Genomic DNA, 15,002 nt, shown 5'->3' on the forward strand with positions numbered 1-15,002 from the left:
CGTATTCCTGCACCTGCCCTTCCTCTAGAAGGCTTGGGGACCCTGGCCTCGGCCTTGTGGAGGGCACTCCTGCACCCTTCTTACACACCGACCCCCTCAGACCTACACCCTCCCTGATCTGGGATCTGAGTGGTTCTCAAGGTGAGATGGTGATGCGCACTGGCAAAGGCCAGCAGAAGCAGAGACTTACCGGTAAATGCCCAAGGAGAGGCGTGATACTGTCAGAAACATAGAGGATGCTGCCGTCGGTCGTCACTGCGATGATGAAGCCGTCCAGGGCCTGCAGAGAATCCAACAGTGGAAGGCTCCTTAGTGGTGCCTTTATGGAGGAGGGTGTCACTGAAGCAAAGGATCCCCTCTTATGACACTGACTTTATTTTGTAATTCTTAGAATATTTCCACGGAGAACCTCACTGTACTTTTCGACTTTGTACACAGGACGGTTTCGTACACAGAATTTGTGTCGCCCAGGCAGAGTGCTTGCCGAAGCACTAAAGGGCTCCCTGGAAAATCTGACCTCTTGGTATCCTGAAACTCCATTTAGCCACGGAAATGACCTAAGTAGTTTTAATGATAAGCATCCCATTGGGCTGAATCAGAAATATCACAATTCCTATCAAAAAGATGTCAGTGATATTTTATGGTTCCCATCCCCTGGCCCCCAATATCACTTTGAGTACAGCAGTAAACATTTATCAGAAGATACAGAACCTAACAGGTACATTAACAACAGTCAGTCAGGGTCGGCCTCTGCCTACCCTCATCGCCACAGGAGGAAGACCTCCTGAAGGAGCTGTTTTGTAAAAACATTCACGTTACTTACTGAAGGTCTACTGTGAGGCACGTTGCTCTAGGTGCTTCTTTTTTTTTAAATTAATTAATTAATTAATTAATTTATTTTTTATTGGAGTTCAATTTGCCAACATATAGCATAACACCCAGTGCTCATCCCGTCAAGTGCCCCCCTCAGTGCCCGTCACCCAGTCACTCTCACCCCCTGCCCACCTCCCTTCCACCACCCCTTGTTCATTTCCCAGAGTTAGGAGTCTCTCATGTTCTGTCTCCCTTTCTGATATTTCCCACTCAAATTTTCTCCTTTCTCCTTTATTCCCTTTCACTATTTTCCTTATTCCCCAAATGAATGAGATCATATAATGTTTGTCCTTCTCCGATCGACTTATTTCACTCAGCATAATACCCTCCAGTTCCATCCATGTTGAAGCAAATGGTGGGTATTTGTCATTTCTAATGGCTGAGTAATATTTCTAGGTGCTTCTGACAGAAAAGAAAGGATGTAGGCTGTCCCTGTTTTCTCACACTTTCACTGGTTTGTTTTTAGATTCCTTATTGGTTGCTCACGATGCTTCCATAAGACACATTTCAAAGTCGATTTCCAAAACTCAGATGATGCAATTCAGCCCTGAATGGGGTCATCCTGGCAACAGGCTATACGGGTCCTTGCAATAGATGGCAAAGATGAAAACAAGCCCAACCCACTGGAACAGGAATCTCTGAGGGAGTAATATGCTCAGGTGGACAGTTACTGTAAACCTATTACTCTTACTGTATGTATCTTTGAAATATCATCTTCGAATGTGAGAATATTTCTGCTTTAAGGAAAAAAAAAAGCCGCACTGAAATAAGTGCTTAGAAACATTTTGTATGCACTCAGCTAGATCCTCCCAGGTTGTTACTGGAGGTCTGCACGGCCAAAGGGGCACTAATTCTTTCAGTTAGGAGGGTGCAGCTAAGTGCACTGCAACAGGAACCGGAAACGGTCCATTGATTGCGCAGGAAGAGCACAGAGCCAGAATGGGAGGAGCTCTCTTTACCAGGAAAACGAACACTAGGGTCATTTATTATTTTATGCTTACCTATTGCAGCATTTAAAGCATATTAAAGCATATTCTTAAGTGTACCTCACCCTTTGGGGTTACATCAGTGGTTTTCAACTGGGGGTAGTTTTGCGCCCTCCTACCCCATCAGGGGACACCTAATGATGCCAGCAGACTTTTTGGTGGTCGCTACTGGGGCATCTAGTGGGTGTAGAATGCTTTGAAGCATCCTACAATGCACAGGACACCCCCCTATAAAGAATGATGAGGTCCAAGGTGTCAATAGGGCTGAGGTTGAGAACTCTTGAATGAGATTTATGGATTATATGATGAACACAGAGGTACATCTTGGTACCTTTTGTTTCTTTCCCTAATTGTCTTTTTCCGTCACATTTGCCGCACTCCTGGAGGTGAATTTTAAGAGCTGTGTGTGTGTGTGTGTGTGTGTTTGGGGATGTCACCTGGACCTCTGGAAAAACCAGGACAGAACACTGGGAAAAGGAAGGAGTATAAATGATCTTTTTACTCAGTGAGCCCCTCTTGGATAAAGCATGTGGGTGTCAAAGAACTGAAGGTATTTATAGATGGAAGATAACTTTCAACAGCTTATCGGCGTTTCCCATTAAATGCAGGAGAGCGGTGCTGAGTCACTGCTCAGAGCACACTCGCTGGGGTTTTAGAGGGTCCCATCAGCACCATCTGAGGGACTCAATGCAAAGTCTCTTAGTGACGGCAGCTTTGGGGACAACCAAAATGCCATAACAGCCCCAATTTTATACCCACCACACACCAGAAAGAAATGAAAATAGGCCTTTCTGCCAATTCCTTATGCTGATGCTTCTTGTGCTCCTGAGGAACAACCTTTGGGCTAAGAGAAAGGATGGCTGTAGCTTTTTGGAATATACTTCAGAAGAAATGCTACAAGCTTCCTAACGGCCAGTCAACGAGAGCTTCCCCTTTGTCTGAGCAAACTTGTTCAGAGGTTTGTAGCCATCATCTCTGCCCGCTGGCCCTGTACCTGCCTGGCTGGTCTGCAGCCAAGTCATTTCTGTTCTTTCAAACCCCAAGACCGTGTGTGTCCTCCTGGACTCTGGGCTGGGGACTTTCTGAGAGAAGAGGGAAGGAGGAGGGATTCACATGCAGAGGGCACCAGTGGTTCAGGACCCAGGGGCCTGATGGGTTCTTGTCCTGGTTTAAAAAGAGAACCTCATGGTTGCCATGACATGGCCTCTGAATTCCTCACAGTCCCTGAAATGGTTCTGGAAAGGGAGAGAGAGGCTGCAGAGCTGGAAAACGAAACACACGAGTAAGAAGTTGCCTTGTGGCAAATGATGACAACATCATCCTGTGGGGGCCTTGAAGGGCCCAGGCCATCTGGGAGAAGATACTGGAGGTGCAGTTAGTTACTCATCACCAGGGCTGTGTCTACTGAAGAGCAACAGGTTGGAACAGAAGCTTGAAACAGATAAATCAGAAGTACTCGTCACTGGGTTTTCCAGGCTCCTCAAAGCTGCAATTTGCCCAGAAGGCCTGCTGTTGTACAGGCTTAATTTCAGGCTTAATTCACTCATTGGGCATGATTCCTTCAGATTCACTTCAAGGAGTCTATACTGGGAGCAGGGGAAAGTGCATAAAGAATACACAGAGAAATCTAAACTCTTCTTTTTCTAGAAATTCCAGTCTCCTGAATCTCAGGCCTGCCTTTCAGCCCAAACATGTATCCATTTTTAACTTTATAAAAGTCTTGTTTCCTCAAACATTTTTGATATCTTGAAACTCAGTAGGGGGAATAAAAAAGAAGGATGTGCTACAGGCTTTTAAAAAGAGGCTGGATGCTATAGGGTTATGCGTTTTAACTACTGTCCCTAAGAATTAAAAGATAAAATGGTTTATGTAAAGTAGCATAATGATGCATTAATTCAACATTATATTTCACAAGCTGGTCTAAATTTAACATACTTAAAATGCATTGCTTCTGGAGAAAGTTCTGTATTTTCTTTAAATATAGTTCACATGTAGATTTAAGTATCTTTCATTTTATGCAAATGTTCATTAATGCGCTTATATTTCATAATATTTGGACATCTTCATTCTGGCATTTTCTTACTCCAGTACTTTCTGTTTTCTGCATAGTTAATGTATGTAAATTAAAGTTTACATCAGTCTTATACAGGCACCTAAGATGAGTATAGAAAGAAGCCACTCTCCAAAAACCCTGCCAGGAACCACTGACAAGCAGCCAGCGTCTAACTTCCTTTCACTGAACTCATTTGTCCCGGTTTCCTCTTCTAAGTCAAGGGCCCAGACGTGCCACATCTGGAACCTTCTCTCCCTCCACTCTCATGTCCATACACTCCCAGCCTAAACCCCAGTTGTGAAGTCAGAGCACACCGCCACATGGTTTTGCAGAGACTCACCCTCATCCGTACAGATGAGTTTTGCCCAAATGTAAACACAGGACACCGAAGAAGGCCACTGGCCCATCTCGGCCAGATTTCCACAAATAGAGCCCCACAGATGGGTGTGGGCAACTAACTTTCTAGAGGAAGAAACGTGAGCATCTTTCCCAGCCCAGAAAGTGCGTGTGCTGGGCGGGGAGGCACAGGGTCACTTACGGCAGACACCCACATGCTATGTTGATATAATAGGAGCTCGAGTTAAAAGCCTAACTTTAAAAGAAGGCTTTTGTTTTCAAAATGTGTTCTACTAAGGGGAAACACAGAGTCATATAATCATTGCATTCTAAAGAGGAGACTCTGAGCCAAAAAGGCAGTGCAGAGACATAATTTTTCCTCCCTCCTTCCCCTCCTTCTACCTACCTGCACCTGTCCCTCCCGGGTGCCCCACTGGGTGTCCTCTAGTTGGGAGACCAAGAATGGGCTCGCCCTGGCGTCATGACAGCCACAGCACACACTCCCATTCGGTTTGGGGATTCTTGCTTATACTGCCAAATTCAGTAGCCAAAAAATAAGCAACAGCATGCAGAGCTTCAAGGGGTGTCTGTTTCAAGACCTCTTTCCAGGGTCGAGAAAAGTTGTTTACTCAGGGCACAGGGTCTTATCTTATCTGGAACAAGCAGCCACATTTTGATTTGCAACCGATTAAGCTAATCTGAAAGTGCATTTCACCTCCAACATCAGCTGGGTGAATTCTTCATTACTGAGGAATGAAGGCTTCCAGTCCTGTTGAATATCACAGATTTCCGTTTGCGCTGAGACTTCTACAAAAAAAAAAAAAAATTACATAAATAAACTTTTATACTCAAAGGCACCTTGGACTTAGAATTCACAAACGAAAAAGAACACAAATGAAGCACATGTATTTCTATGTAATTTTGTGTAAACTCCTGTGTTGTTTAAAGAAACCAGTATAAGGAAATATGTTACCCTGATTTCTAAGGACTAGGAACTTTGGATGTAATGGGCTTAAAGGCGTCTCTGGATGTTTCCACACCCTTTTAATGAGGCTTCAGGAGAAGAGTGCTCCACCCTCTGTGTGGCCGTAGTGCCTGCCAGTAGCAGGTGGCACAATGCCCTTGAATTTCTACGCCTCCAAGCCCACCATCGGCAGTTGCCATCTAGCAAGGCAATGGGAACAAAGACCCGGATGGTAGGACACAGTCCTAAGCTGCCTCTTCTTGGTCAAGGCAAAGCAAAACACTTAAGAGATCCGGGATTTTCAAAATTCCAGACACATCTTCGGCTTGTAGTAAATAACGGACTGTGTCTATGCAGAATGTAAAGTATTTTTCAGTATTTCCAGGTACTGATGTACAATGTGTTAGACAAATAACATGTTACTTAGTTGCTTTTAAAGTCAGAATTTATTCTTCCCAAGACTTTTCTGGATTGGTCTATAGTTAGCTTGTTTCTGTAACTACCTTGTACAGAAGATGTTATTCATGTTCGTAAATTCAATAGTCGTTGGAATACACAGGACTCCTTAAATACGCTAGTTCTTTCACATTTTTGAAAGTGTATTTTGTATTATTACTAAAATGTCTCTGATAAGATTCTTACAGATAGCTCAAATGCTGTGTCGGATATATTTTTTTCCTTCAGCTTATCCTCCATCTTAACCAGCATTTTGCTCCACTGGATCTAGTGAGAGGTTTCTTTAGGGATTATCTTCTTGGTGCTACTGGGATGGTTTCTTCCTCCCAGATTCTGAAAGAACAAGATGTTCCTGCCACTGTGGCCAGAGGCTGTACAAGGTGAAATGCAACTGGGAAGCAGAGGTAGGGTGCTATACACAATTCTGGGCCAGCGCTGATTCTGGGGTGCCAGCTGAGGCAAGAGAGGGTGAAACTCTCATTTCCTCAAATGGTTGCTGCAGTCTGATCACTTAGAAAAGAGATCTAGCAAGACCATGTTAATAAATTAATGCCATAAATCTTCTCCCCCTTCCCCCAACACACAAACTCATGTGTACTGTTCTTTTGATCATTAGGATCAAGCTGTAGATGAGTTGTCCAGGAGAAGAGTCTCCTCACAGTCCAAAGTTGATTTAGATAGTGGTCCATTCAACTTAATGGTAAAGGAAAATAAAAGGCCCATTTCTTTTCTGTAAGTAACTTTTAGATCATTTAGTACGATTTAGATTCTTTATAAACACCAGCATAATGATATTGAGAGCAGCCATTTCATTCATTTTGTATTTCAACAATTTGATAGTAGTCCTTGTAAGTGAAGGCTCACTTCACAGCACATTAATATATAATATATAATATATAATATATAATATATAATATATAATATATAATATATAATATATAATATATAATATATAATATATATTAGATAAAATGTCTTAAGTAAAAAAATGTTCAACTGGGAAATAAAGTTTAGTGTTATAATCATGTCTCCACTGGCATTTGATGTGACTAATATCACAACCGACAGGTGATAGGGCAGGATCAGCAAAGAGATGTGGTGAAGTAGTTTCTAACTGGTAAGGGAAGTGAAACCACCTAGAAGCATTTTTTTTTGAAGGAAAACATTACAATTAACAGCTGAACTCCAAAATTCTACTGTAGTGTAAGTTGCAGTTGTGCCCTAGAGTGCTCACCTCCCAATCATTCCTGGTGTTTGTGAACAAGGAGGAGTATGTCTTTGGGCTATATGTGGTCAAAGGAAAGTCTGGAAAATGGGCAGAAAGTCTGGAAAATGGGGCAGAAACTCTCTACCAAGCTGGGTCACCCTGTCCAACAGATACTTCACTTTGTATTGCAGCTTCTCCACATGACCCCATCCCCTATCCACTAAGGCAGATAGACTGCTGGCAAAAAATCACATTAAATCCATTTGAGATTCACACAAGAAGAAGAAAGCTTGCAGGTCAGCCTGGCCCTGCAGAAGTAACATTTAAATGGGTGTGGATAAGAATGTACAATACACCTTGTTATTTACATAATTTAGGGATTTCTCTCTTATAACAGATACTGATGAGATAGAATTTATCTATAAAGGACCATGGTCAGGTTCTCATTTTGATTTGGATTACTTCAAAAAGAATAGGTATGCATTCCAAGGTCAAGGTTTATCTCCCAAGCTGGGAAAATGGGGATGCTTGAGAGATTATTGAGGAAAGAGTTATTATAAATAATTACAATGCCTATCCGGAACTAATCATCTTTTCTTATCATGTGGTCTTCCTGTATCATGAAGGCAGAAAACATGTCTAAATTCACAGTTCTTAACCCTGGCTGCCACTGGAATCATCTGGAGAGCTTTAAAAATACAGACGCTAGTACCTCTCCCAGTAGTGTGCCAGTAAAAGGCTCTCCATCCCTACCAAAAACAAAACAAAACAAAAGCACCTTGATTTACAGTGCTTTCCCATTTCTATGGTGGGAAATACTCCCACAGTGGCTGATTGTAAGCTGTCATCTGGCTTGCAAAACTCCTGAAAATTTAACAATCATCTTTTGCAAGCCAAGATGAGCCAGCTCCAGTTCACCACTGGGGTTCCACCCCTAGGTATTCTGATTTATTGGTCTCTGAGGTGTGACCCAGTTATATGTATTTAAAAGCTCCTCAGGTGATTCTAATGGGCAGCCAAGGTTGAGAACCAGTAGTCTAAATGGCTACACTAATGGGCAGCTAGAGCACAAACATCCATAAGAGCCCCATGAATTGTGCCTTGTGGAAAACCAGTATGTTATAGTATTAAAACTTGGGATCTGGAGGCAAACTGCCTCATATAGATTCACCACCCTGGCTGTGTGACTCGGGTGAATGGCCTAATATCTCTGTGCCTTGGTTGTCTCATTTGTGAAATGAAACTAAGGGGAGCTGCTATGCAGCTCACATGTGTTATTATACAAGAGTCCTTAGAACAATGCCTCCCTGGCTCATGGTGAGCCCTGAATAATAATGTTGTTCTCTGCCCTACTGTGGATGCCTGTGGAGTTCATGTCCATTTGGATTATAACTAAAGTTATATATTTTTTAAAAAATTTAATCCAAATTTTGGTATTTCTCCATAAAATCTGCCACGAATTTTCTGCTTTCTTTGGGATATAAAATCACAGAGGGTGAGTGAGATCCAGAGGTGATCAGGCTTGGGTTTAAGGGAGCTGTGCAAAGTAGGCCTTAGTCTTATAAAAAAAAAAAAAAAAAAAAAAAAAGGTGAGATGGAGACAGGCGCTCCTGGTGTTAGGAGGCTGCATTTCTGCTGAGTGATCCTTTCCAGGTCCCAATTTGACAATTCTGTAATTCTGCAGCAGACAGAGCCCAGCATAAATGTCACACTGATGAACTTGATCCCAGCTGTCCTATTTAACAGCTGTCCTGCTTCTCAGTGGCACTGACCTAGTTTGAGTAATTTGTACAAAATATCTTGGTAATCGAACCAACCTGCTATTTCACTTAGCTAAATCATTATTTAGGAAATATAATCATTCTGATTAAATTATTGTGGCAATTGAATACTGCTGCAACACTTTACTCCAATCTTGCTTGATTGTTCTTCCCTGACTTTTAACAAAAGCAATTAACATATTCTTTACACTCCTCTGGACAGCTTTGGGAAAAAAAGGAGGATATATCATTACTGTCATCTTTTTAATAGGTATATACAATTATTAAAGAAATAATAAAAGAATAACAAGAATAATGAAACTTTCTAATGTCCTAGCTGTGCCCTCTTCCATGAAATCATCTTGTCTAGGAAAACGTTCCGTGAAAGAGAAGCATCACTGTAAGCACAGAAGAATCGTAATTATCTCCTCAATAACCTGACACTTCTGACTTTATTATGTTTGGTGTCATAGTTAAGGAAAAAAAGAATTCTGCTCTTCTTGCTTGTTAATATCTCCTGAACGCTCTTAACTCTGCTTCAATTTTTTTGTACCAACCATAAGTGAGCAGTGAGGCAGGGTGGTCAATGCTAAGAGGTAAAAGGGTTTGAGGGAAAAAGGTAAAAGGGAGAGAGGGTTATTTGAGAAAGACACAAGTTCAAGGATAGACTCAAGTGGTAACTTCATATAATGAAATACTATATACCAACAAAAACAAACCAGCCACAACACTGGAAGAACACAGATTAACCTCATAAGAATCATGTTCATAACATATCATTCCATCTGAATAAGGTCCCAACAACCAACCTCTAGTATTAGAAGTCAAAATAGAGATTACTTCTGGGGAAAGCAGAAGTAGATAGAAGGAAGGAGCATCTATTGGGGAAGCTTATATTTATTGACCCGGGGTTGGTTTCTGAGCTGTGTTTACTAATATACAGTATGACAAGTAATTTAATTGTACAGTTATTATTTATATATTTTCTCTAAGTATTCAAAAGTTTTTTTTAAAAAGGAAAGGAATGGGGATCCCTGGGTGGCGCAGCAGTTTGGCGCCTGCCTTTGGCCCAGGGCACGATCCTGGAGACCCGGGATCGAATCCCACATCGGGCTCCCGGTGCATGGAGCCTGCTTCTCCCTCTGCCTATGTCTCTGCCTCTCTCTCACTCTCTCTGTGACTATCATAAATAAATAAAAAAATTAAAAAAAAATAAAAAGGAAAGGAATGCTGGGGTAACTGGATATCCACATGCAAAATGATGAATTTCAACTCTATCTTACTCCATGTACAAAAAAATAAAATGGATTAAATACCTAAATGCTCACCCTGTAGCTTGTATGCTTGATGCTTAATCTATGGCTTAAAACAATAAAACTCTTTTTAAAAACTATAAAACTCTAAAAGAAAAACATAGGTGATGTAAATGTCCATATCCTTAGATTAGACAATGGTTTCTTAGATAGGAACCTAAGACACACACAACCAACGATAACAAAAAAAGAGAACTGGTCTTCAGACTTAGAAACTTGTGTCAAAGGACATCAGTAAAAAAGTGAAAGGCGATCCACAGTCTGGGAAATATTTGCAAATGATATATCTGATGAGGGTCTAGTATCCAGAATATGTAAGGAACTCAACAACAAAACATAAATAATCCAATTAAACAATGGACAAAAGATTTGAATAGACATTTCTCTAAGGAAGATATACAAATGGCCTATAAGTTCATGAAAAGCTGAACATCATTAATCTTTAGGGAAATGCAAATCAAAACTATAATGAGATATTGCTTCCTACTCTCTAGGAAGGCTATAATAAACACCACACACACACACACACACACACACACACTCACTCACTCACTCACTCACACACCCACAACCAGACAATAACAAGTGTTGGTGGGGATGTGGAGAAATTGAAACCCTCATACACTGCTGCTGGGAGTCTAAAATTGTCCAACCACTGTGGAAACCAGTTTGGCAGTTCCTCAAGATGTTGAACGTGAGTTACCATTGGACCAAGCAATTCTAATCCTAGATATATATCCAAGAGATCTGAAAATATATATCCATGCAAAAAACTGTACATGAAGGTCCCTAGTAGCATTATTCATAACAGCTAAAGAGTGGAAACAACCCCAGAGAATCAACTGATACATGGATAAGCAAAATATGATATATCTATACAATAGGTATTATTTGGCCATAAAGTGGAGTGAAATACAGGTACTTGCTAAAATATGAATGTTAAGTGAAAGAAGCCAGAAACAAAAGGTCATATATTAGATGGTTCCAGTTGTATGAAATGCCTAGAATAGGAAATAGAGAGGGACAGAGAGCAGTTGAGTAGTTGTCAGGATTTGGAGGGAGGGGAAATGGAGAGTGACTGATTTATGGGATGATAAAATTAGTGTTAACCATGGCACAGCCTTTTGGATATACTAAAACCACTGAGTTTAAACTTTAAAATGGTGAATTTCATGGCACACGACTGATGTCTCAATAAAAAAATGGATTTGACTGTAAGTAGATGATTGATTTTCAATTTAATTTTTCCATGGTGGAGCTCAGAAGGCCAAGGAGTTCAGAGGCCATTGTGGAGGTGGTTGGAGAAACCAGTCCACTTCAGTCCAGTGGAAAATGAATTCTTGGGCCTTGCATCTCTTCAAAGCTGCATGAAAAATGCTTGCTGTAGACACTTTTAATCAAGATACTCCCACTGTTAATGCCACTCCACTTATGCTGGGTGCTACCTGTGAGGATTCTCTGGATTCTCTCCTCTGGCTAATAAAGCAATTTGGGAAGTGAAAGTCCTCTCCCAAACCTGCTGGAGGTGGGCTATTAAAGAGGGTGGAGTGTCTTTGCAAGAAAATGCCTGTGATTGAGGAAATCAGGCTTTGCTGGAAAGAGAGAACCAAGCATAGGACCAGCTTGATGATGTCATCACCAAATGAAAGGACAGGAATGGAATAAAAATGGAGAGAAGCATAACCTTTACCATTGTGTTTCTGCAAAAATCCAATGACCTTTTCCAGCACGGTGGTTTTGTCCATTTTCCGAGTGTTGCCAGGGAGCATGGAGCTAAGCTCTTTGATGAGAACATTGAACTGGTCCCGACGCTTCTTCTCAGACTTGTTTCGAGAAGCTCTGTAAACACGGAACATACAGGTTACTAGAATATTCCACTTCATAAAGGCTTTTTGTGAAATGGAAGTATTTGCTATCAGACTGTGCTCTGTCGTGATCATCTTATCAGAACTCTTTCAGGGAAAGTAACATTCACCACATTTCAGAGTTGAATAATGGGGACAGAAAAATGTTTTGCTAGACTCTTGGCCACAAAGACAGACAGTGTTAATAAGTAAGTTCTGACTCAGATGCAAAATCTTACACAGATTAGCTCCATTGCCAGATGCTGCTCACTCTGACTTTATGAAGCTTTAACCTTCAGAGAGCAAATGACATGCTGTGTACATGGCTGCAGCCCAGAGGGCTTTGCTTTGATAGCCCTTCCTTAGGCTCTAACCACGTCCCCTCCAACCCAGAGCACTCGGCCCTTGGTATCAAGTTACAAGGGGAAACCAGGTACCTAGAGTGTCTGGCAGAGAGCCAGTGCCACACAGGGCATATGTCCTGGCCCCCGCCCTGGAGCTCATCATCCTCTGGGAAGACAAGGCACACCCGATAAAAAACCGTCTGCAAGCCGTGCTCGACCCAGGGCCAACGTATGACAGGGGAGGCGTATGGTTGTCAAGCTGCTAAGAGCAGATGAACCCTTTTAAAGATGACATAGAGGAGCCTTAAATGCATATTACTAAGTGGAAGAAGCCAATCTGAAAAGGCTACATACTGCATGATTCCAACTATATGACATTCTGGAAAAGGCAAAACTATGGAGACAGCGAAAAGATCAGTGGCTGCCAGGGACTGAAGTGGGGATGGATGAATAGGTGGGGTACAGAGGATTTTTAGGGCAGTGATACTCCTCTGCATATTATATTGGTGGGTTCACATCATTTTACATTTGTCCAAACCTATAGATTTACACCAAGAGTGAGTGCTAACATAAACTATGGACTCTGGGTGATGATGATGTGTTGATGTAGGTTCATTGTTAATAATAGGGAGGCCATCCATACATAGGGACAGGGGATAGATGGGAAATCTCTGTACCTTCTGCTGTTTTTCTGTAAACCTACAAGTACTCTAAAAAAAGTAAAGTCTATTTAAAATATGACACACTACACCGCACATCTATACAGAGCTCAAAGTAGAGCTGCTTGGCTTGCGGGGAGGAGACCTCTGAGGAAGCCTGGGATCCTTGGGAACCAGAACAGGAGCTACACAGGCCGCTCTACTAGATAGCCCAACAAGGGGCAGGCATCGCAGGAAGCCTGCCCTCAGCCTGAGGAGATCTGGGAAGTAGCACCACTCTAGAGGTCTTGACCTTTAATGACACACCACAGACCCTGGGGGCTGGCTCTGAGCTCCACAGGACCAGCCCCTTATCAACAGTCATTTTTTTTAAAAGATTTTATTTATTTATTCATGAGAGTCACACAGAGAGAGGCAGAGAGAGAAGCAGGCTCCCTGTGGGGAGCCCAATGCGGGACTCGATCCTGGGACCCCGGGATCACAACCTGAGCCCAAGGCAGATGCTCAACCACTGAGCCACCCAGGTGTCCCTGTCAACAGTCATCTTAGTCAAAAGTGATCAAGAGCTGACTCACCTTTCTCATTTCACCCAGGATGGACTTTTTCCACATCAGCTCATTGAGAGAGCAGGAGCCACAGCTGTGGGGCCCATTGAATGTGGTCTACCTGCTGCTCTAGGTACCCTGGGGCCTGGCATCAAGGTGGCCGGGGCAGCCAATCACTTATCAGGAGGCTTTTGGCCAACGTGTAGTCAGGACAGGGTGCTGGTGGCTTAAGATAACTCAGAGGGCTTCACCTCCCTTGGGGTAGGTATCCATATCTACAGGTATCGGTGTCAATAAGGATTCTGCTTCCCCAAACAGCCCCTGCAAACAAGGGACACAATGCAAATACTCTCTTCTTAGATGCCACAGTGGCCATAACCACTTTGCTTGCCTCTGCCTAAGGACACATGACCTGCCTTTATTTCAACACACTTGTTGAAAAGCCATCCTTTGCTGATTATATCTCGGTTTGGGCTCCTTCCTGATAATACCCAAGGCAATTCTTCAAAGCTTACCTCAAGTGTGTGGTCACTCCCCACAGTCAAGATCTCTTCCTTTTCCTGACTTTCTGCTCATTTCTAACCTTCTTGGATTTGGGGGAGGACCTGACACCCTTTTAAAAAAAAAGATTTTATTTATTTATTCATAAGAGACACAGGGAGAAGCAGGCTCCCTGTGGGGAGCCTGATGCGGGACTTGATCCCAGGACCCCGGGATCACAACCTGAGCCGAAGGCAGACGCTCAACCACTGAGCCATCCAGGCACCCCCGAGGACCTGACACCCTTAAGGGGTTTCTACAAGGGCCTCATTCCTAGCCAAGTAATCACCCTCATATATGTGCTCTCAGAGTCATGGACTGAAATGCAGGTGTCCAAGGAAGATGCTAAGGTGCCTTTTGTGAGTCGAGGGTAAAAAGCATCATGTTCAAACACACAGAGAGAAGAAAGGAACCTTTTAACTTTCTGAGTGACTGTCTATGCATTATAAATAATTTTTTGGCCTAGATTTTAAAGAGTGACATGCAGCCTCCTTAGCCAAAAAAAGCTCTGTTCCTGTCCTAGTTTGCCCATTATAAATTATTTGTGAGCCGATAACACCCAGCTCATTATTACTCTGTTCTCTTCTTCAATGGGTGTAATGACAACCAACATGGCCTGGCAGAGGATACGATGAAGGCTCATATCATTAGTGACAGAAACACAAGCTTGTTTCCCTCAGCCTCCGCCTGGGACACACTATGGTGCCCACTGGAAATCGGTCAATGTCAGCTGGATCTGCAGCTCTGAGGCAAGAGAAAGAAAATGAGCCTCGAATGACCTTATTTCCAATGAGGAGGTCGTCTTGGCAGGCCGGGAGACACCACACAGAAGGCACCGGGCCAACCAGCTGAAAGACACTTAATCAGCCTCTGGGTTTGATTTTTCTGTTACATCACTATTTACATTCGGGCAAGTTCATCCATTTTAAGTGTGCAGTTTGATGGATTTTGGTAATTGTGTCACCACCACCACACCCAGAGATGAAACAGTTCCCTCATCCTGAAAGGTAGTCTCCTGCATCTTTGCTGTTGAATCAACCGTCAATGACAGCCACAGGAAACCAATGATATGCTGTCACTGTAGTTTTGACATTTTTAGAATTTCATATAAATAGAATCGGA

The 15,002-nt window shown here is 42.5% G+C and overlaps 1 protein-coding gene across 2 annotated transcripts in view; it reads right to left on the minus strand.

Annotated features, from left to right (window-relative positions):
• The window catches only part of NPAS2 (neuronal PAS domain protein 2), a 157,863-nt gene that overhangs the window by 51,859 nt on the left and 91,002 nt on the right, over positions 1 to 15,002 (minus strand). Inside the window, exons 3-5 of one of the 2 annotated variants that reach the window (XM_055328495.1) lie at positions 11,639 to 11,787; positions 4,964 to 5,055; positions 191 to 280 (exon numbers count right to left, since the gene is read on the minus strand). In XM_055328495.1, coding sequence (XP_055184470.1) covers positions 191 to 280; positions 4,964 to 5,055; positions 11,639 to 11,787 — 331 coding nt within the window. Of the gene's footprint in view, positions 1 to 190; positions 281 to 4,963; positions 5,056 to 11,632; positions 11,788 to 15,002 lie in introns of both variants that reach the window. The other variant, XM_055328494.1, reaches the window with a different exon arrangement.

Source organism: Nyctereutes procyonoides, unplaced genomic scaffold (assembly GCF_905146905.1).
Source record: "Nyctereutes procyonoides isolate TBG_1078 unplaced genomic scaffold, NYPRO_anot_genome, whole genome shotgun sequence".
NCBI classification, from domain to species: Eukaryota; Metazoa; Chordata; class Mammalia; order Carnivora; family Canidae; genus Nyctereutes; species Nyctereutes procyonoides.